The following is a 24,568-nucleotide window of genomic DNA, read 5'->3' on the forward strand; positions in this document are numbered from 1 at the left end:
GAAAGGAGCCTGAGCTTGTGGCCAGACTATCTGCTGTATACCTTGTTTGCTGGCTGGTTTTGGTCAGATGTGTTTCTTAGCTTCCATGGGCTTTCGTTTTCCCATGTGTTACATGGAGATAATAGCCTCATTCCATAGGATTGTACAGATAGAATCTTCTATACATAAATTATTGTATGCAGGGGCTGGCAAATGCTCAGTACATGCTAACTATTGTCATTTTTGTTTTCTAAGGATTTACCTTTATTTTTGACAGCTTAGTAATGCATTTTATTTTTGTATCCCTGGAGATCAAACCCAGGGTACTGTTTATGATAGGCCAATACTCTGACTTCGCCACATCTCCTCCCTAATTATTTTAAAAAAGAATATTTTAACCAGCATTTTCTGTATTTACAGTGAGAGAATTTTCGTGATAACCAGTCTTCTGTATCACCCTTATTTAAGTAGAAGTGATGATCTTGTAAATAAAGCAGCTTACGCCACCTCCAGAAACATTTTAAGAACTGAGTATATGCATCTACCCATCATGTATTTTCACACATGGAAGCAGAATGACCTCTGTTGTTTAGTTGGTGAAGTTTTAATCTACTTTTCATTCTTTTTTGCAGTATTGTGTACACAGGGTCAGCTACTAGCTTTCACTTTGATAATTTAGACTTTGGTTCCATGAAGTTTGGTAGTACTCTGGCTCGCCGACTCTCCACAGCTTCTTCAGTCACCAAACCCCCACATTTCATCCTCACCACTGACTGGATTTGGTACTGGATGGATGAGTATGGTTCTTGGCAGGAATATGGACGACAAGTAAGTGTGATGAAAAAGGATGACTGTTTTGTATAAGATGAAGATGCTTTCTAAGGAAAAGCACAGAGATCCGGGGAGCATGCTTGGTAGATACCAGGATCCCAGACCTGCATATCAGTACATCTTTATAAGCCTATCTTTGAGTGATTAAATACCTTGTCTTGTGAGCTAATCTTAAATAACTCATGAATGTTATTCACTGTTAAATAACTGTCATGATGTCAGCTTTCTTCATTGATTTTATTAGTTAATAGAAAACTCTGGAGTTAGTGCCTAGTATAACTGTAGCATAAAGTTGAAGGCTTTCAGATTGCCTTTCTTGAGTATTTCCACAATTTTAGAAGCTGCAAATGTGTGGGAATAATAATTTATAATAGCAGTTGATTTGGAACCCAATCCAAGTAACTCACTGTTATTTGAAGGTGGCTGAGGTCAAAAGGAGTCTCTGAGGACTTAGAGAAGTGCAGTATTGGAGAGAGCCATTTATGTAGGGATCGCTTTCCATAGTAAAATTATTTATAGAACCTGATGGGTACGGGTGCTCCCTGGCTTGTTGGAGGTTGTATTAAGGCATTGGTTTCTTGTTCTTTTCTTTTTTTCTTTTTCCCTTTGAGGCAGGGTTTCTCTGTGTAGCCTTGGCTGTCCTGGACTTACTTTGTAGATCAGGCTGGCCTCGAACTCACAGTGATCCACCTGCCTCTGTCTCTCGAGTGCTGGGATTAAAGGTGTGCGCCACCACGCCCAGCCCTGGTTTCTTGTTCTTTACTATACTCAGAAAGTAACTCTCTCTGGTCACATTTTTTTATATGCTCCACGAAGACAGGACATTCCTCTGACTGTGGGTGCATCTTCTATGCTTAGAATAATACATTGCAGTTCTTCAGGCATAGATGGCTATCAAAAGAGAATGTGGTGCTGCTTCTGTTTGCATGTTAGCTGGAGCTGGTTACTGTTGGAGCTGCCTTTACTGACTAATGCCCTCTTCTATAGTGTCTCCCTAGTGCCAGCTTCACGGGCTGCTCTCGCCTTCCTCCCCACAGACCCCTGCTTTCTCTCCTCTCTTCTCCAGTATCCTGAGACTATCATACCTGCATGTGGCCTCATTTAGATAGATTTTCCATTTTAGTGAGGAGCATGAGAGAAAGAAGCTAGGGCCTGACATGGAAGAGATAAGAGATGCTGGCTGAGCATGATCCGTGAGTCTGGCTTGCCTGGTTACAAGAGTCTGAGATCAGTGACAGGCCAGAAACACTTACCAAAGGCACCAGTCATATTTTATTCCATGATCCTTCTTGCTCTTAGGGGAAGACAGGGCAGCCCTGTTGACATAACGCAGAAAGACCTGAAGGTAGCTCATGCAAAAGTAGGCTCCCTGGGTGGCTCCCAAGACTGAATTTCTCACATTCAGGGTTGGAGACCTTTCTTTTCCAACAGTTCAGTCCACACTTCGGTTTTTAACTCTTGGATCACAATCTGTAAGTTCACTCAGGACAGTTTGGGAATCCCTGGAAATGAGCTGCATGTGGATGCCGTTGGTATGCCTACACAGCAGTGTGGAGACACAGGTGGAGTTGATGGATTCTTAGAGTCTCCTTTACAGTGTTAGCTGTATAACCTGGGAATCAGTCTTCCCCCTTCATATACTTGAGTTCTTTAGGTTTTGTTTCTCTTTTGTTGTTGTTTGTTGTTTTTATTTTGTTGAGACAGGGTTTCTGTGTGTAGCCCTGGCTGTCATGGAACTCTCTCTGTAGACCAAGCTGGCCTCCAACTCCCAAATCTGCCTGCATCTGCCTCCCAAGTGCTAGAATTAAAAGCGCGTGCAACCAATGCCTGGCTAATTTTCAGTTTCAAGCCAGCTCCCCCCAACCCCCAGCCCCAGGAAAGTTAAATTTGTTTCAGAGTTCAGGATGTACCCCAAGATTTAATGTCAGGATTAGCCAGGCCTGCCTTACAACACATGGGAATTTTTCATTGTAATCTTATTAGTCTCTCCAAGTGCTAAAACTTGGATTTCTCAGCTGAACCACTGGGTTTTTCTTCCAGACCCCTGTATAGCCAACGTCTCTTGGCTTTTGCTTTCTGTCTGGCCTACCTTCATTCTCTTCCCTCTGATAGCCTGTGTTAAGGGTTTCAGGGGCTGGGGCATGAGTTACACGTCTGACTCTGTCTCCTCTCTGTTCTTGATTCTTTCCTTCATTTCCCTGGGCTACAAGAACCTGTTTTCTCTTCCTTCTCCTTCATGTCCAGAAGGGATTTTTATACTACCTCCTCATTCTTCCAAATTATAACCTAATAGTTTAGTTTTGAAGTTTAAAAGGAAAAACTTAGGCATGAATACAGGACCATAAAATAGATTCCTTCCTCTGTTTCTCAGAGGCAGGGACAGATTTGGTTTTATTTATTGTTTTATCCATAAAGCTTAGAAATTATGACTTAGTGAAGTATAGGTTTATTTTTATTTTATGTATGTGGGTGTTTTGTCTGCCTGCATGCCTATGCATTATGTGTACACAATGCCTGGAGAGGCCAGAAGAGGGCCTCAGATACCACTGGAACTGAAGTTACAGACAGCTGCCAGGTGGGTGCTGAGAATTAAACCTGGGTCCTCAGCAAAGCAACAAGTGCTCTTAACCACTGAGCCATCCCTACAGTCTCAGGCCTCACTTCTTTATGCTCCCACCCCACACTGGGGACTAAGCTTTCAGAGCAGAAATCCATGAGAGACAAACCATGTCTAAGCCATAGCAAAACTCAGATTTCAGATTTAGTCTGCCAAGTCCCAAATATTATCTAGTAGGTAATTTCAGAGAAAATGAGGGATTAGGGAAAAAAAAAAAAAGAATATTCTTCAAGAGACCAGAAAAAGAAAACAACATAGAAAAGGACTAAAGCCTGACTGGAAGACAAGGGGAATGAGAAAGCCACAGAAGTTGTAGTATCATTTATCTTGTGCACTTAGCTTTTTAAAAGAATCCCTAGTTGCTAGTCAACTGGCCTTTAAGAATTGTTAGCTGTTAGAACTGTTCAACCTTATGACTTTCAGTGTTGCTTGCCTCTTGGATTTCTGGAATATAAAGAAGCCAGCTGAGGCTAGGGTGTGGGTGGGGCTATCAGAGAAAAGAAGGCAGTTGGCGAAGAAGATATTGTTAGGAGACAGTTGAGTCAGGAGAAGTCAGCTGAGCAGATAGGCTAGAACAGTTGCTATAGTTTGGAGCTGCTGGTATTGGGAAAACTGGGAGAGGGGACTATTCAAGCAGACTGTTGGGGGAACTAAGGGAGGAATGGTTGGGAGAAACTTTTGAAGGGGCTGGACTAGAAACAGAGCAGGGCTGGCAAGGAGTTAAGAGAATTGGTTACTGTTCTAAATAGAAAGCCAGTTTTACAAGTGATAGCATTTTTTTGAGCTAAGTAGCTTCTGTGAATTTGCTGGTGATATCTTAACATCATTCGAATGGTTACACCATCTGTTCTGAAAAATTTTTAAATGTTTCTGTCTGTCTGTCTGTCTGTCTGTGTCTGTGTCTCTGTGTCTGTGTCTCTGTCTCTCTCTCTCTCTCTATTTCTCTCTCTCTGTCTCTCTGTCTCTCTCTCTCTCTGTCTCTCTCTCTCTCTCTGTCTCTCTCTCTCTCTCTCTCTCTCTGTGTGTGTGTGTGTGTGTGTGTGTGTGTGTGTGTGTGTGTGTGTGTGTTCATGCCACTGCATGGATGAGGAAGTCAAAGAACAAAATCATGGTGGTTGTCTGTCATGTTCTGTCATGTGTTCTAATGGCTGAACTCCGGTTGTCCACCTTGGTGGCAAGGATCTTTTCCTGCTGAGTCATCTTGCTGTTCTAGGCTTTGTCATTGCTCCTATCCCAGGACCTGTACTTACAGTCTTCTGTTTACAGGAATGGCTTTAGGAGAGGCATGTTACTCCCTTCTGTGTCCCTCACCCCTATCCCCTCACCCTGGTCCCTGGTACCTCCCTCTTTCCCTATAGCAAGATCATCTGTCTGGAGGGGCTGGATTGAGCAGCATCTTCGCTTATCACCACAGGCTCTTGCCTCCATGACATCTCTGGATTTCCCCTTACAGGGTACAGTGCACCCTGTGACCACCATCAACAGCAGTGATGTGGAAAAGGCTTACCTGGCATTCTGTGTCCCAGGGGCTGATGCCCAGACAGCCGCCTTGAAGTTCCAGGCTGGAAAACACAACTATGAGTTAGACTTCAAAGGTAAGTCTTACGTATGCAGTAGTGTCTAGCCCTATCTTATTAACCTGGGGATGTGGGCTGGTGTAAGAAAGGAAAGGAGGGTAATTTATCCCGGAAGACAGACCATCACCAGGTGGTACTGTCCTGCACTGCCAAGGATGTGAGCTAGGAGGATATGAGGATAAATAGCTTTTCTGACACATGAAAGACAGTCAGTGACTAGAGTGTGGCTGTTGTATTTCTGACCCTCCCCATATACCTCAACAAAAGCAGACCAGTCACCCACTGGCCAATTCTTCAGTGGCTGATTTGTGAGAATGTTTTTTAGGTTTGCTGTAGTTTCTCATGCCATTTCCATGCAAACATCCATCCAGCTCTGCTCAGCTCACCTTTGATTATATTTAATAGTTTACATCTGGCATCTTGCAAATCCAGCGTGTTAAAGGGACTCACTATTTTGTATACTTTGTTCTCTGTGGAAAGCAGCAAAACGTCATCAGTAAAATTTCCTAAAGCCTCTTGGTTGCTTACTTTTGGCCATTTATTTTTGGCTTCTGCTTGTGCTTTTACAGCACTTGTGGTTTTGTTTAAGGAAGATTCCTTGTTTTGCCTCTCAGAAGTTTCTTCTGTTCTCCAGGGGAATGACTTGTACTAGAAGAAGCCAACCAAGGCCATGAGTGTCACAAACAACAGTCGCTGTAGTTGATGAGAGTGTGTAGATGAGCACAGACAGACAGAAAAGGCAGGGCTGCCTTGAAGAACCAGCTTATGCGGCTGTCACTCCTCTGACTGATGCTAACCATAGTTCACAACAGGTTTTTGCTTTTGCTTTTGGTTTTTCTCGACAGGGTTTTGGTTTTTCTCTGTGTAGCCTTGGCTGTCCTGGACTTGCTTTGTAGACCTGGCTGGCCTCGAACTCGCAGAGATCTACCTGCCTCTGCCTCCCTAGTGCTGGGATTAAAGGCGTGCGCCACCACACCCAGCCAAATAGTTTTTTTTTTTAAAGATTTATTTCTTTATTATGTATACAGTGTTCTGCCTGCATGTACACCTGCACACCTGAAGAGGGCACCAGATCTCATTATAGATGGCTGTGAGCCACCATGTGGTTGCTTGGAATTGAACTCAGGACCTTTGGAAGGGCATGCAGTGCTCTTAACCTCTGAGACATCTCTTCATCCCCAAATAGTTCTTTTAAACATCTGGAAAATGTAAAACAGACACAACAGAAATATCAGACACAACCTTCTAGTTCTCAACTTGGGTTTCAGTCCTTGGAGATAGAGCAAACTTTCAGGACAAGGATATAGCTACATACATAAACATGTAGCTAGAAAAAGCATGCTCACAGTGACCTGACCTAAGGTCATTAGGTGGTCACAGTTTGCCTATTGCTTGATGATTTTATAACAGTATCTTCAAAAGAAAAGGATGTAAGTCACTGGATTCACCTCCATAGTCTCTACTATGTATAATGAGCTAGAGTCGCCAACCAAACTGCCACATACACTTCACTGATTATTAGGAAGGACTACTTTTAAAGGGTGTATACATAGCAACCCAAATGACTATTCTGTAGCTTTGGGGAGACCCGCTCTGGTAAGGATTCTTGTCATGAAAGAAAAACTCCCAAGTGATAGCTGAGTTTCTAGAAGCAGAGTAGTGACATTCTGTTCACTGGCTGTCAACAGGCAGAGTTCCCCAGAGCAAGCTCATTTAGGGATGTATCCCAGGGTAAATTAAGGAAACAACAAGGTTATTGGGAAAAGAGGGAAGGTTACAGGAAGTGTCTGACATATATATAACCAGTCTGTACATCCTGAATAGTCGATATGTTTACTAGCAAAAGGTCATCTGAGAGTCACTACAGATAGCTAATAAGCCAAGCATGTTAGTAAGCAAAGCATCAGTGCAAGGTTGAATGATGGGTGACAGAGGGCATGGAAGCTGCTCTGTGAGGGGTGGACTCACAGATAATGGGGATAGCTGCAGTGTAAGGGACACACCACCAGGCAAATTACAAATAGCCATAGTTTTAAATACTAGAATGTTTCTAAAATGAAAATAAAATTTGGTTTTATATATTAAAGTGTAAGAGTAGCACCTGATAGGGTTTTCTTGATGGGAAACATAACTTGTAGATATTTGTCATTTTCAGTGCAAAGGGTGGATTGACACTCACCCTCGACCCTTGGAACGAGTCTGAGATTGAGGATGGGTCAAATGTTTTGTTTCTTAAGGAGAACATGGGCTTGAAGATAAACACTGCTATAGGATCAGTTTTCTCAAATTAAAAAAAAAAGTTGTAAGGACAAATAATTACCTATAAATTACATTAGCTCAAGATACAGTGTTTTGATCTCAGGGTTAGCTGGAACTTTACATCCAAGCTGGGAAAAAAGTGCTAAGCAAAATAATAATTTAAATATGATTGGAAGGAACAATTCAAAAGCACTCATATATAATTGATACATCAATTACTAATCATTTCACTATTCATTAAACTCAGTCTCCTAGAGGTACCTACTTTCTTTATGAATATTTGAAATGTGTGAAATTGCCTTATTTTTAAGACTGATCTTGGGTTTTATGTGTTGGATTATCTGTCCAACCCATTTAATTTGTGTTTATAGAACATTACTGCTGTGCATGCACCCCCACTGTGTGTGTGTATGTGTACATGTTTTTTATTGGATCTTTTTTTAGCCTTTCTGCAAAAAAACCTTGTGTATGGCACTGTTAGAAAGGTTTGTCGAAGACCCAAATACGTGTCTCCCCAGGATGTGCAGATGAAGCAGTCCTGGTAAGTAACAGTTGTTAGCTTGCTTGGTGTGTGGTTTTAGTTGAGGATGCTTTGCTGCCAGTAACACGAAGCTCCTCAGAATACATGAAGGGGTACTGACTAGCATGTGTGGCTAGCATACTACTGCCATTCAAACCTATTAGTTGGGAAAGTCTTTGAGCCACAGTGAGAATTAGCATTGTGGGTTTTATCACAGAGTTATAAGGCTGTCTGTTGGGATGTGCAAACCTGGCTAGATTGAAGCCAGCCCATCAGTTTGTCTTTGAATGTGGCAACTTATAGACCTGAATCTTAAAAATGTTGAACTAATGAAATAATGATGGGATTGTACTAACAATAAAAGCTTATGTATTTCATCCCTGGTACACTGGTATAATAGTCATGAGTAAGCCAGCTTCACTTTCACATGGGTTTGTGTGTTGTGTGTGTGACAGGCTGGCTGCTAGGGGTCCTAGTTGTACCCGTAGGTAGCACATGAGGGAGGAGAGAGACTTTCTGCAGCAGTTGGGAAGTTGTTGAGCTCTGTACTGATCAAATCTCCTTTAAAGCAAGAGTAGTTCAGTCTTGGGCAGGATTAGAGTGTATACTAGAAGAAGATGGCCTGGATAGTGAAGATGGGCCAAGTTCCCGTTACAGTCTCAGTTTGCCGTGGCCAGTGCTGGAACTTTAAGCCAGCAGTGTTGTTACCTGCTTTATTAGCCTGGGAAGCCAGGATTACTGCAGTTCTGTTGGTTCTCTAAAGACTTCAGAGGTAAAGTTTATTGATTGTGTTTGTAAAACAGGTTATTTTAAAAAGATTTGGTATAAGTAAGAGGAAAGATGTTTTTATCAGCCCAAGAAACAATGCCTTGTCACTCACATACAGCAGCATGGTTTCCTTTTCCCTATTCTAGTTAAAGTTAATTTTTGATATAAAGCATGTACTTGTTATCAGTCAAAACTCTAAAATACACTATACTCAGTAGTTTGTGTCTGTGTTATCTTTACTCTGCTCCCATTGTGGAAACCATTTTTGTTTGCTTCTGATTGCTCTTTTCTCTGTTTATCTCTCAAAAATAAAATATGTATATATGCACAGGCACACATAAAGCCACCTGCCTACTTCATTTCTTTGCTTACATAAGTGGTAACCTACTATATACACACCATTCGGCACCTAGTAAATATCTTAAGAATACCCTGGTACTTGCTCTATTCCAGTCACTGAAGACTTCTTTAATCTGCTTCTGCTTGTGTGGTTCTTTAGCATCTGTATGTAGCATAGTTTATTAATTTTGCTATTATAAAATACAATGCTATAAAGAGCTCTTTGGTGCGTTGGGTGGTTGGTTGTCAGGTCAGAGCCAGGAGGCAAACTGAGTTTCTTTCCATGAACTTAGACTGCTATGGCCACCCAGCAAAATGATGATTTGCTGGTTTTTCTTGGTCTTGTTATTGGTGAATCACCAAACTGTTGAGTTTCTCTCATTCTCACAGTGTACTTTAGTTTGCTTTTTTTTTTTTTTTTTTTTTTTTTTTTAGGTTTGTTGAGACAGGGTTTCTCTGTGTCCTGGACTCACTCTGTAGACCAGGCTGTTCTCAAACTCCCAGAAATCCACCTGCCTCTGCCTCCCAAGTGCTGAGATTAAAGGCGTGTGCCACCATGCCCAGCATTAGTTTGCTTTCTTTTATGAATGAGATTGAGTATATATATTTTAAAAACACAGGGGTCAATTCTCCTACTTTGTTTTTCTGCCGCAGACAGTCTTTTTAATTTAAATTTTATTTATTATAATCATGTATATTTAAGATTCATGTGTATGAAAACAGACTGGCATATGCATGGACCATGCATAGAAGGTTGGGAGAAAAATTTTGGGAGTTGGTTCCCTCCTTCCATTGTGGGTACCTGGGAATTAAACTCAGGTCCTTAAACTTACACTAGAGGAACTTTACTCATGAAGCATCTTTCCAGCCCCGAGAGCTTTTTAATCTATTAGGGCCTTTTAGCCATTGGCTGGTTCTATAAACTTCAAACATGTTCTCTTGGCTTGTTATCTGCCTTACTACCTTGCTGTTAATAAGGCACTTTTCATTAGAGTGTTTTTATTGTGCTGTATTGGTTAAATGCCAGTCTCTTTGGTATTTCTTCTGGGTTTAGTTGTGGTCGATTATGATGGTCCTACAACTCGAAGTAAATTTTTTTATTTCCCTGTGTAGAGCTTGCTCTAAGCAAAATTTGGAAAAGTCTTTTTTTCTACTTCTTTCATGAGACTGGATTTCTTGTGTCATCATTCTAATTTAGTTCTTAGGAGACCATAAGCAGACATATGCTTAGCATGCACAGTGCAAGGAGTAACTATTTTGATGAAATACAAGTAAGACTGAAGAAGTTCTCTTTTGTGGGCTGTGTATGAGCTGAGTGCTCACTTGCATGCAGGTGACGTGTCTGGTTCCCTCCTCAGTCCCTGGACAGTAGCTAGTTGTCAGTAACTCTAGCAACAATGGCTGCTTGGCACATATGAACCATACCCTAGTCTCTAGGAGCATCCTTTAATGTAAAAATTGAAGCTGCTTTTGTATGCGTTGAGTTTAGTTCCATATTTGGTAAGCATAATCCAGGGCTGGTAAGATTACTCAGTGGGTAAAGGCATTTACTGCCAAGCTTAATACATCCAAGTTCAATCTCTTAGACCCACATGGCGGTAGTAGAGAAACAACTAGAAGTTTTCCTGTGGCTTGGTTCAGTCTTGTTATGGTTTTCCTACATGTTGTTCCAAGTGTTCTTAGGCATGGGAAGAGTCACTGCTGATTTATAATCTGTGGATAATTTCACTGTCTTAATAGGTGAAAAAAAGAACATTGTAGCTGGTTAGTGCTGATGGATCCTTGCTTAATTATTTTTAAACTGTGACATTTTCCTAGGGAAATTATTTGTGGGATTTCCTGGAGAATTGGGGTGAAGGAACATGTTCTGTACCAGCAGAAAGAAGAGGTAGATCTACTGTAGGAAGGACTGTGGAGGTTTCAATTTAAGGGAACTGAGTTGGATTGTGGTTTTCACAGTGACGTTCGCAATCCCTTTGAGTCATATGCCTTTTAATACTGCTTTTGTCTATATTTTTAGAAGGTAATGTATCTGTTACATGACACCCTTTAATTTAGCACAGTAATGATGTGTGTGTGTGTGTGTGTGTGTGTGTGTGTGTGTGTGTGTGTGTGTAGCAAAAAAGAATGCACATTTAAGAAGGACAAATAACCGACCACAAGTAGCCTAATAAGCTTAACTCACATTTCTGTTACCAAGTGGGTTTGAGGGCCAATTTTACAGCTTTAAAAATATTTTCTGTATGTCAAGTGCATATCATTAAAGCTTCACAAAGTCTTCAGTGCTTTTTGAATTTCAAAACTTGGATACAGGCTATGGCCAGTGTATATTGCTTTAATCAAGTCTCTGTCCCTTCTGTGGGACAGAGGTGGGACAGGGTTGGTGGGATGCAGGTGAGAAGTGCATCCCTCAGGGCTGATGGCTTTTGGTTTGGCTGGTAGGCAAGACGAAGGTGCTCCTGTGTTGTAGATACTGTGCTATGTGCTTCCTTACCCTGTAGCTTTTACATACATTACACTTAGACTCAGGACTGCTGGTGATATTGATAAGTAGTGTTCACCTGTGATTGATTTCCATATGTCTAAGGATTAGGAGTCTAAGTTTTGTTTTCCTTTTAGCAATACTAAGTTTCAAGGCTCAAAGAGCATCCCAGACTACTGGGACCCTGCAGCCCTGCCAGACCTGGGATTTAAGGTATGGGGTTTACACAGCCTGGAGCTGGACAGAGGGGTTCTATATAGATGGATGAGGGTGGAAAGAATGCTTTATGCAACTGTGGCTCCTGTACCAGAGGGTAGAGATGTATGTGGGCTTTCTGCTTTGTTTTTGTAGATTTTGGGATTTAAGTGTGGGTGACTATGTGTGGGTTGACTGTAGCTCCCAGGGAAGGGAGGTGGTTGATGTGAGGGCAAAAGATGAGCACTTGCTAGGAAGAGCAGAAGTAAGGGGTTCTGAGCACAGCTGCACTAATCTGTTTCACTAATAATAAAAAGAAACGGAATATTTGACTGTGATGAGGGACATTGAGAGGGGAAGGCACTGGACAGCAACAGACAGGAGGAGACTTTCATAGCTCATTTGAGGCCTGCTTTCTGGGAGCACTGCTGTGCAGCAGAGCACTGTCCTGAGGAATGTCCCCTACTGCTCTCAGTATGAGGGCACGTTAGCTGATTTCCAATGTTGGGAACATGCCAAACACTGCAGAGAGGCTTTTCCAATATAAAGCCTGCCCTGGACTTCTCTCACATAGCACAAAGCACGCATAAGTTGTAGCAGGAGCAGAGTGTGAACAGCTAGATGGGCTCACATACCTCTGATTGCAGTTCTCACAGGCCACGTGCTCTAGTCTTCTGTCCTTGGCATGTGTGGGATATAGAGGAGGAGCAGTGACATCCTGGAGTAACTTAGGATGGGTGGCTTAGGCCACCTGCCTGACCTGTGGACCATTTCCAATGTGAACAAGAGGGAAATTATTGGTAAATATCCCATATCTGGAGAGACTGCATCTCAGGAAAGAGGGACCAAGCCGTCACTCTTTGGCGTTATCCTGAAGTTATCGATGTACCATTAGTCCGCAAGAAGGGTTATGTACGTGTCATATGACAATAACGCATGAAAGTATTTTCCCCTTGTAGAAGATCATTCTCAGTTCTTCCTCAGAAGAGTATAAAAAGGTGTGGAACCTCTTCAACCGCACTCTACCTTTCTACTGTATTCAGAAGATTGAGCGGATCCAGAACTTGGGCCTGTGGGAAGTCTACCAGTGGTATGTGTGACTGATAGCTTTGTTCCTTGTCCTGCCAGCTGCTTACTCACATGCTCACCCAGTGCTGTTGTATGCCATGAACTGTCTCTGCTCTCTTACTGTCTCACCCTAAGGCTGTGTGATGGAGTGACCGTTTGTAAAGGTGAGAGGACTAAAGCTTCCCTAGCATAGATCCTATGCTATGCCAGACTCCACTCTTGTCCAGTCTGACTTTCTGAAGATCAGTTAGAAAGAGTGAGACAGTTCACTGACACCATCAGCCTCAAGGACTTAAAGCTGTAGCCAGAGAGTGGGGGCATCATCTGTCTGTCTATCCGTCCATCCATCCATCCATCCATCCATCCATCTGTCCATCCATCCGTCCATTACATGAGGACCAGCATGCTCAGGTTCAACCAGCATTTCTCTGCATAGGGAGAAATTCATCATGGCTCTCCATGGTGGCCCAGGCCTACTGACTTGGCCTCACATATGGGTCTGCGACAATATCCTAGTGTTCTGCAGTGATGGAGACAGCCGCAATAGAGTGAGCACGATGGGCTCTGAGGGTGAATGCCCCTCCTCTCTAGGCTTGCAGCAGCCTTACAACTTGACTTTCCAGCTTCCCAGGTTCAGCTCCACTCAGGAGCTGGGTAGAAGAAGGACCCATGTCTGCTTCTGGAGCCTTTTGCTGTGGAGAAGAAGCTTTGCTTTTGCTAGTTGATCTGGTCCACCTGTCCTCTGTGGCTCGAGCTCTAGGGGTTGGCCAGGCCAGCCACAGCCGCCTCCTCCTATCACTTGATGCTTTTTTTAGAAATTGGGTTCAGGGGGCTGTTCTTTGGTAGTCAGCACCTTCTTCCCTCAACATGCATGTTGCTACCATTCTAGGCAAAAAGGGCAGATGCAGAAGCAAAATGGGGGCAAGGAAGTAGATGAGAGGCAGCTGTTCCACGGTACCAACACCGGCTTCGTGGATGCCATCTGCCAGCAGAACTTTGACTGGCGGGTCTGTGGTCTGCATGGCACATCCTATGGCAAAGGTAAGGCAGGGGTAGCCTCACCAGTAGTTGAGAAACTACTTGAAGACTCTTACAGAGGCTACAGGAGGAGCCAGCCAGTCCCTGCTGTCCGTGACAAGTGTACTGCCTTCTGGCCTCTGGGACAGCTCCCAGAGCTGGCTGCTCTCTGGCTGTTGCAGTCCCACTTCACTGGGGTTTGTTTCCTGTAGAATGGAGGCTCTGAGAGGTAGCATGAACTAGAAAAGGAGAGCAGCATGTTTCCAACCTTGCTGAGCACCCTAGGCTGCACCTTACTGATGTCCTTAGAATAGAAACCTGAGAATGGGTCATTCCATCTAGCAAATGAGCTCTCCTAGAATTTTTGTCTCTTGGTTATTTTAAAACATTATTGGCTAGTAATTTCCAACTCAAAGGAAAGTTGCAAACTGTGTGTTTATATACTTATGAACACATGTATGTATAATAATTCTTGCATACTTTGTATCCACATTCCTCAGTTTTAATACTGTGTTGCCGTCTTGGCTTTTTTCATCTTTTTATTTCTGACCCCTTTTCAAGTAGTTGGCATCTGTGATACCATTTCACCCTTCAACACCAGTTAAGAAGAAGGCTTCTTCTGTAGCCACATTGTGGTAACCAAATTTAGAAAATGTAAGAATCTGGTTGTTGGCCAGGCATGGTGGCGCACACCAACAACAAACAACAGAAAGACTGTCTTACTTTAATTCCATAAACTACCTGCTTGTCACTTTCAGATTGATGTGGTGTTTGTGGGTCAACTAGCTGGGGGTTTATGAATCCCATGTAGCTTCTAGTTTAGGTTCCCACTTGAGATGAACCGCTGTTCTATATGTGGAGCTACTGGTGTCTGTAGAATGGTTCAGTAAGAGGAATGCTACTCATTTTTCATGTCACTCAACTAAGGCTGGGTGGGGCAGCTCCATTTTATGGTCTAGATGGTCTAGTACAAAGTATTGACAGATTGTTTAGGTTTTCACTGGATTCAGAGCTGAGACTAGCTTGAGTTAGGTGACCTCCTTGGATGCCCTGCCTCCCAGGTCGGTGTTACTGGCCGCCATGAGTGAGGGAAAGGGTAGAGAACTGGAGTGGAAGAGGGGGATGTGGTGTTGAAAGGGCAGTGGCTGCAGCCTCACCCATAGCCGGGATGTGCTCTTCAGGGCCTGTGGAGCTGTCTGTGTCGTTTCAGGGAGCTACTTTGCGAGAGATGCTGCCTATTCCCACCACTACAGCAAATCTGACACACACTCCCATTCGATGTTCTTGGCCCGGGTGCTGGTGGGAGACTTCGTCAGGGGCAATGCTGCCTTCGTCCGCCCTCCAGCCAAGGAAGGCCAGAGCAATTCCTTCTATGACAGCTGTGTGAACAGCATGTCCGACCCAACTATCTTTGTAGTTTTTGAGAAGCACCAGATCTACCCTGAGTACCTCATCCAATACTCCACCTCCTCCAAGCCCCCAGCTGGACCCTCCATCTTTGTTGCCCTGGGCAACTTGTTCAGCAGCCGACAGTGAGCATGGCCAGGAAGCAGTAGGCCGTAATGGCACATCTGTCTGGTGGAGCTGTTTGGAAAGTTTCTTTTTTAACAGAACTTTTAATGAACTCTTGTTTAATGTTGACTGCTCAGTGAAGTTTCTTTCTTTCTTTCTTTTCCTCCCCTAGTGCTGGGATGGAACACAGGGTCTCGTGCTTGCTAGGTAAGCACTCTACACTGAGCCCTCAGCCCTTTTAAAATGTTTTTATGAGCCAGGGTTTTGCTCAACTACATCCTGCCTCAGTCTCCTGAGCAGCTGGAATCACAGGCCTCTGTTACCAGGCCTGACTTGAAGCCACAGTCTTAATCCTTGGCTGATAACAGTTTGGTTTTAGGTCTTTTCTAGTTGGCTTATGATCTCACCAGTAGTGATTATGAGCCCAAGCTTGCCTTTTAATAATATTAACATTGTATTTTTAACTCTTGGGTGACTTTGATGTTTAAGACCAAGCACAGAATTTCTACATACTGTTTTATGGATTTGTTTTAACTTTAAGAGTTTATATCTCTGCAATAATTCTTGTTTTAGAGGGTCTTGTGGTTCAGTTTGGTTTTTGTCAGAGTAGCATGATGGCCTTTAGCGAAGGGCACTACAGAGAAGGCCTTGGCATCACTGTCACTTTTGCTGCTGCTTTGGCACTGACTCAGGCAATTCTTGATATAAGTGAAGCATAACTCCTCTGGCAGAGACATAGATGAGTGTCCCCTCCAGTCCTGGGCTTGGCTCACAAGTGCCTGTACCCAAATCCCTTAAGCACCCTGGATACCTTCCAGGTGTGGATTTTATGTCCCAGGAAGATTGATTACCTGTGCTGCAATGTCAACGAGAGTACGGAAATAAAATACTGTCTGAAGCAGATGAAGACTGGAGTCCATGTTTCAGTGTCTGTTTATAAAGAATACCAGGTAGACACCAGGCCCTTTCCTGGGTGTTGGGATGATCTTGGTCCTGTCAGCCAATATAACCATCTGTAGTGGTTTTCATAAACACTAGGAATTTATTGTTCAAGGTTTTGGAGAAAAATCTAGGTGCCTGTAGATTCAAGGTCTGGTAAGGATCATTCCTCCTAGCTGGCAGTCTTCTCAAAGTAACCGTGGTGGTAGAGGAGCCACCATCCCAGGCCCTTATTACAAGAGTGTTAATCTCACTGATGAGGGCTTTCTGCTCCGGACCTAATCACCTCCTAAAGAACCTGCATCCCCAAACCATCCTCCATAGGTGCAAATGGTGTCCTTTAATTTGTGTTGCTATGAGTTCATAGTAAACGTCCAGTACATCTCTCTGCCCTTAAGAAATCAAAGCATAGTGAGGTGTTGGAGCCACGTTGGAGACTGTGTGTCCATGCACATTATTCTCTGAAACCTGTGAATTGGGAGAGGCTATAAAAGCCCATGCCAGTACTGTCAGGACCATTCACCTGGGTGTCCCCATGTCCCCTGCACTGTAGAACACCTCTGCCCTGAGGCCCGGGCTTCCTTTGACACCATACTCCCAGGTTAACCAAAATGACCTTTCCCTTATTTAATCTTGGTCCCAAGAAAACCATGCTTTGAGCCACATTAGTGATGCCAAAATGAAGCGTGATAAACATTTATTAACCATTTAGGAACTGTGACATAAATAACTTAGGCTCACATGCCATGTACCCTTTAATCACTCTAAGATAAGGCATCTTTAAATGTTTCCATCTCCCCATGAGGCTTTTGTTTGAATCCTGGGTACCGTCCTAACAGTAACTTGCAGGTGTCACCATCACTGTGTGTCCTCTTTTCCACGTGCCTTCCAGGTCAGCGTGACACTATCTTGATGTAGACTCCATTTTTGGGGCCTAAGGCAGATTTGGATTCCAGCTGAAGTGGAACCTGAAATAGAGTAAAATATTTGTCAAGGTTAACCATATCCAGCAGAAAACTTCCTTAGAACCTAGCCTGAAGCATGGCGTGTGGAAATCCTGCTGTGCACTGGGAGACAAGATCTTTGGGGTCAGAAGGTGCCAGAGGGAGAAAAGCTGCATGCCCTAAAGCCGTCAGTGGCGGTTACGACATGTGCTGTTGTGCTGATGCTGATAAGAAAATACAGCACGGGGTTAAGGGCCAGCACTTCTCTGAGCACAAAACACTCGTCATCTCCCTTCACACGGAGGATGAGATGGAGGCTACTGCTTTTATCACACTCTGATCAAGAGACGGGCGTGCCTGAGAGGAGAGGTGCTGGCCTGGTCCTGGCAAGGGCTGACCCACTGCGGGGCAGAGAAGCAGGGCAGGCCCCATCCTGGAATACCAGATGCTTACCTGAGTCTCGGGGCTGGCTTCAAACCGGAACTTGTGTAGGACCTGGAGCAGCGTTAGCTTGACCACCAGCAGCCCCAGCCGCACCCCGAGGCAGCTCCTGGGGCCAGCTCCGAAGGGCAGGTACGTGAAGGGCCTCTGCTGAAGCCGGGCCTCTGCTTTGAACCTGCAGGTTAAGTGAAGGTCACGGTTGGCCTGAAAAACCACCTACAGCTCAATCAGTGGTTCTGAACCTTCCTGGTGCTGTGGCCCTTTAACATATTGTGGTGATCCCCAATCATAAAATTACATCACTGTTAACTTCATAGCTGTAATTTTGCTGCTACTATGAATCATAACGTAAACAAATGGTATGCAGGGTATCTGATAAGTGAACTACAAGGGAATTGAGACCCCAGGTTGAGAGCCGCTGATTTAAAAGTCCCACTTCTGGCTGAGTGACCCCTTCATCTGAGATCCCTTCCCCCCATCAGGGCCAACAAGATTTTGTGTACAGGACTGTCCTCAAGGCTGTGGGTAGCTGGAGGCCTCTGACCACCATGTTCTAGTCCTTCTCGGAATTGTCTTACAAGTGCTGTTCATGCAGCCAGCCAGCTGAGTGTACCCTCTCACACCACCTCGAAATTATTGTTATCCAAATGTATATGAAGCCAGGACGTGATGCAAAATCCCAAGGCTTGACCAGCAGCATATCCTGACCTCACTTCCCTTCACATCGGACCACACAGCTTCTCTCATTTCCCTCTCAGCAAAATTTCCAGGCACTTCAACCATATCCTTGAAGTCTTCCCAGAGGCCCCACCTGCTATCTCAGTGAAGACTGGCAGCTGCTTCCCCACCACGCTGGCTTTGCTGGTCGGGATGTGGGGAGCTTGAGACCCTGGGAGCTTCAAGATTTGGACTGAAGACAGAATGGCTAGACTCGCCATCAGATCTCATTCCTAGTTCTGCGGAGCTAGGACACAGTCACCAATCTGTGATAGCCAGCTTGCTTCTTACTACTTCTGGGCTTTCTTATGATACTGTGAGCCTTACAGCTACTGTTTCTGGTATGAATCTTTACCATGTTTGCATGTTTGCAGGACCCACTGAGATGCAGGATGCTAGTTATCCAAGTCTCACAACCCCTGAGCAGGATACAGAAGTGGGCTGGGTTCAGTAAAGGGATAAAAAGCACAGTGGCTCCTTACCTACCTCCCCAGGTGGGTCATAGAGGAAAGAAAAGTGACTGATCCTGACAAGGAGCAGGGCATGAGCACTGCCCAGGGGTTTGTACCACAGAGCCTAGACATGAAATTGACAGTGGACCATGAAAGGAAGAGGATCCAGGTCTATTGCATCTCAAGAATTTAGGTGTAATGGGCAGCTATGCTGGTAGGAATGCACCGGATGGAGGTTTTTTGTTTGCTTGTTTTTGTTTTTTTTTTCTTCAAGACAGGGTCTCTCTGTCTTGGCTTTGGCTGTCTTGGACTCGCTTTGTAGACCAGGCTGGCCTTGAACTCACAGCAATCCACCTGCCTCTGCCTCCCGAGTGCTGGGATTAAAGGCGTGTGCCATCATGCCTGCCTTGGAAGTGACATTTTGCTGCTTTCTTGTGCACACAAAATATAACCCTGCGAGGTGGAGAGATGGTTTAGTGGTTAAGATCGTGTACCACTCTTACAGAGAGAGAGGACTAGGGTTTGGTTCCCAGTACCCATGTTGGGCAGCTCACACCTGCCTATAGCTCCAGCTCCACGGGACCTGATGTTTTAGCCTCCATAGGTACCCACACTCATGTGCATACTTGGATACAGACACACACGAGATGTATAATTAGAAGTGAAATATAAAAAATAAACACCTAAAACAACAACAACAAGTGATCCTGCCTCCTGTGTCCTGGCTTGGACAGACAACAGATATTGGTCCTTGTGTGCATTACTGCTGTCATGCTGGATCTCTGGATTCCTTTGGCTTTGCCTAACAGCCCACCTGAATTGATGTGGTCTTTGTTTGGGGGTGACTATGCCCCTATCTCCTGGCTGCTTTCTCTATGGCACACTTTGCGTGCCATACACTCACATCCCTCAGGGACTCCTGTTCTAGACAGAATTCACTTACCGTTCAGGGTCAAAGGTCTCAGGGTTTGGCCAATGCTCTGGGTCGTGGTGTAGGGCACCCACTGCTATCTCCAGCACTGTACCTGCAGGGATGCGCTGTCCTAACACCTCACAGTCCTGTGATGCCTCCCGAGTAAACCTGTGGAAGACAGAGGCAGGGAACCTTGTCAGCGTGCAAGCGGGTAAGGGCTTCAGGGTGTCATGGGGTGTGGAGTGATGTTGGAGGCAGAGGACCCATCCCTCTTCCCAAGCTGAGCCATACAGAAGCCATGTTTCTGTCCCATAAACCCCCTGCTCTCAAGGATCCTCCATCTCCAGGCCTTTCTACCTAATGCCTCATCTATGGGCCAAGCACTGAAGCCCTCCATGTCCCTGGGTGTTACAGAGGAACCTTCCAGGACTGCATTGGCCAAGCTACTGTCTGTCTGTTTTACTCACAGTTAAGCCTCCTCTAATTTCCCTCATTCTCCCACCCACTTCATCTCCTCTCATTCAGTACTAGAGCCCTGTTGTCTGGCTTCCGTCCTCTGTCTTCTACTCCATGATTGGTTCTCATGTTAAGACGGTGAAAATGTTGGGTGGCCCATCCTGTGCACCTGCAACCTACAGCTTAACTTAGCTTTTTTTAAAAAGATTTATTTATTTATTATGTATACAATGCACATCAGATCACATTTTAGATCATGTGGTTGCTGGGAATTAAACTCGTGACCTCTGGAAGAGCAGTCAGTGCTCTTAATCGCTGAGCCATCTCTCTAGCCCTTAACTTAGCTTTTATGTGCCATTGACTATTGGTGGGTCAATCATTAATGGATAATCTTGGTTGTCAACTTGACTACATCTGGAATGACCTAAAAACCCAAGCAGCAGCTGGGTACACCTGTGAGGGACTTTTCTTGGTTGGATTATTTGAGATGGGAGACACACCCTGAATCTGGGCCATACTTCCTGGTTGCGGCCATACCTTCTGGTCATAGCCAACATAAAAAGACATGGAAGAAGGAAGCTTTGCTTTTTTTTTTTTTTTTTGCCTCCTTGGCCTCATTGCCCCCCCCCCCCGGAAATGCATCTGTTCTGTTGATGAGCCATTCCTTCACTGCTGTCAGAACCTGTTTCTTCAGGGTTCCAATGCAGGTTGAAAGCCTTAAGCTCTCGAGGGCTTCCGTGGGACTCCTGCACCAGATTGGGACCGCTGAGACATCCAGTCTCATGGACTGAACAACTCCCAGAATCTTGCCCTTTTTCTCAGGAGACAGCCGTTGTCAGCCTGCTTGGTCCACAGCCTTAAGCCACTCTTTTTAATAAATCCCATGTAGATGTATTTTTTTCATTCTATCAGTTCTGGCCCTTTAAAGAATCCTGACTGACACAGCTATATTTCATGGAATAAAGCTGTGACTAGGAGAAAGCAGATCAGAAACCAGGACGAGGGGAGCATTATGGGCTACACAGGGAGAGCCAGCTTGGGATGGGTATCCCAAGATCCTGAACAGGTGAGGGAGTAAGAGCTGCTCTTACAGCATGAGGTGTTTGCCCCCCAGGCTGCATGGAATGTCGAGCTAGGACTGTTTGACCAGAGCCAGGTCTTCTGAGCCGCCTTTCCTGCCTCTCTTTCATGGGCCTGTCTGTGATGACTGCTCTTCGTTCCTGGAGCTCTGTGTCTTACCACAGCTTCTCACAACAACCATTTCTTAAGAACTCACGAACTCCCTTCCTTACCACTTGCAAGCCCAACACAGTTGTCTTGAGTTTTGCCTTATTGCCACGGGCCAGGCATCCAACCTGACAGCTGGCTCTACAATTCTATAGCCATGTGATTCCACCCTTGGGACTGAGCATGGGGATCATCTGCTCACTGTTTGCTTTCAATAACAGAAACAAACCTGACTAGTCAGTCCAAGCTCGAGGTTGAACAGACAAGTTTCAACTACTGAGTCCCTTCAAGCCCTTTATTTATCTGTCTGCAATTAAATCCCAGCCTCTTCTCTCGTCAGATTCCAAACCCTGCAACACCCTGACTTCGCTGTCCTGAGCTTCTCTTCAGTGTGCTGTTGGGCTTTGGGACTAGAAATAAACTTCTGGAAATCAAAGGAGGTATAGAGAGCTGCAGACCCTACCGTCAAATCACAGTTAGAAAATGATAAAAGGCATCTCCATCTGGTCTTTGTGGCATTTGGAGAAGTGCGGACAGAGTGAGGTTTGTGAGGTGTCACTAAATGGCATGTGGTGCTTCAGAGAAGTCTGTTTACGGTTCCACCTTTGAGGGACCCTGGCTAAGATGCCTGTCCCCTGGGGCACTCGGTTTGGGGGAGTTTGAAAGAAGCAGCCCTGGTCCTTAATCTGATTTGCAGGTGGCATGACAGTGCATTGGTGACATGTTGTGAGTGCTGAAATGTGTCAAAGAATGTCATATGAAGGACAGGCACAGCTCAGAGTGCTGAGTCACAGGGCAGAAACCCTCGCTTGCCCCAGGTTCAGTTCCCAGCATCTACATCAGCTGGCTTGCAACTTCCTGCAACTCCAGTTTCAGAAGCTCTGATGGTCTTTGGCCTCTGCTGGTATATAAACACACACTCTCTCTCTCTCTCTCTCCCTCCCTCTCTCTCTCTCTCTCTCTCTCTCTCTCTCTGTCTCACACACACACACACACACACACACACACACACACACATATACACACATAAAAATAAGCAAATCTTTTAAAAAAGATGTCCTTGCTAGTGGTACATATAAGCCCATATGGATGTGCATGTGTGTGCACACACACTTACACATTAAAAATCATTAAATCTTTGAAAAAAGAAATCCTTGCTATGAAGTTTTGCACAAGAACTCTCAGCAAGGGCTGTTGGGCATACCAGGAAAGGAACATTCTAGCCCCAGGTGGTCCTCTGCTAAATGTCTGCTCCAAGGCCAAGGAGTTTGGCCTGTTTTGTGCATACGCTAATTTCTCTAGTGCTTAGCACAGAATATATAGGTCATGACTGAATGGTTGGATGAACCGATGGGCAGGGTGATGGTTGATTCTATCAAAGGCTCGGAGGCCAAAGAGACAGGGTTAGGCTGAGGAAAAAGGTCATGCAAAGGCTGGTGACATTTGGCAAATGTAGTTAATCCACAAGAAAATGAGCCAGACTTTTCTATCCTTCTGTCTGGTCCTCCAGGGGGTACAAGGAAACCCAGAAACCCAACCAACCCAGCCCTTTAGGAACTTGCGACAACAGGTGGCAAGAGTCTAAGGATCAGTGAAGGCCCCAAACAATGATTCTCAAGGGGCCTACGACATACCTGAAAGCTGGTGGGTACATCCGCAGGGTCTCTGCAATCACCATGTCCAGATAGGGCAGTTCTTCCTGCAGGCTGCAGTACTCAGGGACCGGCTGAAGCAGGGAGCAGACAAAAGGAGGTTGTTTTAGAAGGAATCTCACAGTTCTTGGTCTTTTTCCAGCTTCAGCAAACATTTCTGTGGAAGTCCCACAAGATGAAAAGTAGCTCCCATTCAGATGGCCTCTCGGCAGCCCCCAGCATGCTCTACCTGTTTCACCTCTTGGTGTCTTACACCCTTGAAGACAAACAGGTGCATCCTGGGACTTGGGGGGTCTTTGGGTATAACATGGAAGAGATCTGGTGTGATGGCTTGGGTTGTCAACTTGACAGGAGGGAGATGGGCCTGTAGTATATTCTCTTGTCAGGGTTAATTGAGGGGAGAAGAGCCACCCACTGTGGGTGACACCGTTCCCAGGGCTGGGATCCTGGGCTGTGTAGCGGCGAAAGCCGGTTGAGCGCTTGCACGCAGGCGCCTGTTGCTCTCTTCTGACTGTGAACACGTGAGCGGCTGCTTTAAGCTCCCAGTGCCTTGAGTTCTGCACCATGATAGGCTGTACCTTGGAACTGTAAACTAAAATAAACCATTTCCCCTTAAGGTCTGTCAGTGTTTTTATCACAGCAACAGGAAAAGCAACAAAGGCAGACTCTAAGACTACAGTGACAGCCCCATTTACTGAGAGGCGATAGCATGGCTAAGCGCGGCAAGCCCGTCCTCTTGTTTAACCCTCCCAGCAAACCAAGGTGGCAGCTTCCCCCGCCCCCATCTCTTCAACGAGGAAGCTGAGGCTCTGAGAGGCTGTCACCTGAGTAGTAATTGGTACAGCAGTAAAGCTACGAGACGCACAGAGAAGTAGCAAAGAATAAAGGCTCGCAACACTTAGCAAGGATGAACAGTTGACAAAATCCCCCAAAGCTATTATATACCGGCAAGAAGAGACAGCTCAGACGAAGCTGTCAAAGGGTATGAAAAGGCAAAACCCAAGAGGAAAAATACAAGTCACGATGAAAAAAAAAATGCGAAACAGTAATTTTCCATTTCTCACACACATCAGGTTAGAAGTTGGAAAAGACGGATTACATTTTGGGAACGCAGTTCCTAATATCTGGTGACTCTCAAGGGGAGGGACAGATTGGTGTGTGTAGTCAGTAGGGTGGGTGTACCCCGTGGGTGGGGCGGGGTCTGACACAGGCACTCCCATCCTGCCCCTGCACACCCTGTGAGGGGAGAGGATTTTTCTGTTTGGCTGGTGTCACCGTTTGTGTCTGAACTGCTCCCACAGGCTCCTGTTTGGGATGCTTGTTTCTCCAGAGGGAGGCATTGTTTAGAGCAGTCAGGCGCCTTTAAGAGGTTGGGCCTAGCTCCTGGAAGTAGGTAGCTAGAGGTAAGCCTTGAAAGTTAAAGCCCAGGTCCTGGTCTGCTTACCACTGTGAGCCACCACAGCTCCTGTCACTCTGCTGTTGCCTTCACCACAGTGACAGACTGAACCCTCTGAAATTGTGAGTCAAAGTAACCCTTTCTTGTCCTGAGTGTTGTTTATGTCAGGCGTTTTGTCATAGCAATGGGGAAAAGTAACTAATGTTTTCAATTAGTGGCAGTCATCTCAGAAGACCCCGTAGACCAAGTCATCTTGTAGCTGTCACT

At 45.0% G+C, this 24,568-nt stretch overlaps 2 protein-coding genes across 2 annotated transcripts in view; one reads left to right on the forward strand and one right to left on the reverse strand.

The window, feature by feature from the left end:
- Parp12 (poly(ADP-ribose) polymerase family member 12) overlaps positions 1–15,405 on the forward strand; it is a 32,721-nt gene extending 17,316 nt beyond the window's left edge. The window contains exons 6-12 of the mRNA XM_051151684.1: positions 612–807; positions 4,881–5,022; positions 7,708–7,804; positions 11,510–11,585; positions 12,527–12,657; positions 13,525–13,676; positions 14,863–15,405. Coding sequence (XP_051007641.1) covers positions 612–807; positions 4,881–5,022; positions 7,708–7,804; positions 11,510–11,585; positions 12,527–12,657; positions 13,525–13,676; positions 14,863–15,188 — 1,120 coding nt within the window. The 3' untranslated portion in view covers positions 15,189–15,405. The remainder of the gene's footprint in view (positions 1–611; positions 808–4,880; positions 5,023–7,707; positions 7,805–11,509; positions 11,586–12,526; positions 12,658–13,524; positions 13,677–14,862) is intronic.
- Positions 15,406–16,572: 1,167 nt separating this feature from the next.
- Tbxas1 (thromboxane A synthase 1) overlaps positions 16,573–24,568 on the reverse strand; it is a 141,219-nt gene continuing 133,223 nt past the window's right edge. The window contains exons 10-13 of the mRNA XM_051152437.1: positions 22,888–22,979; positions 19,601–19,738; positions 17,501–17,663; positions 16,573–17,071 (exon numbers count right to left, since the gene is read on the reverse strand). Of these exons, the coding sequence (XP_051008394.1) occupies positions 16,997–17,071; positions 17,501–17,663; positions 19,601–19,738; positions 22,888–22,979 (468 nt within the window). The 3' untranslated portion in view covers positions 16,573–16,996. The remainder of the gene's footprint in view (positions 17,072–17,500; positions 17,664–19,600; positions 19,739–22,887; positions 22,980–24,568) is intronic.

The sequence above is a fragment of the Acomys russatus genome, chromosome 10, assembly GCF_903995435.1.
Source record: "Acomys russatus chromosome 10, mAcoRus1.1, whole genome shotgun sequence".
Taxonomy (NCBI): domain Eukaryota; kingdom Metazoa; phylum Chordata; class Mammalia; order Rodentia; family Muridae; genus Acomys; species Acomys russatus.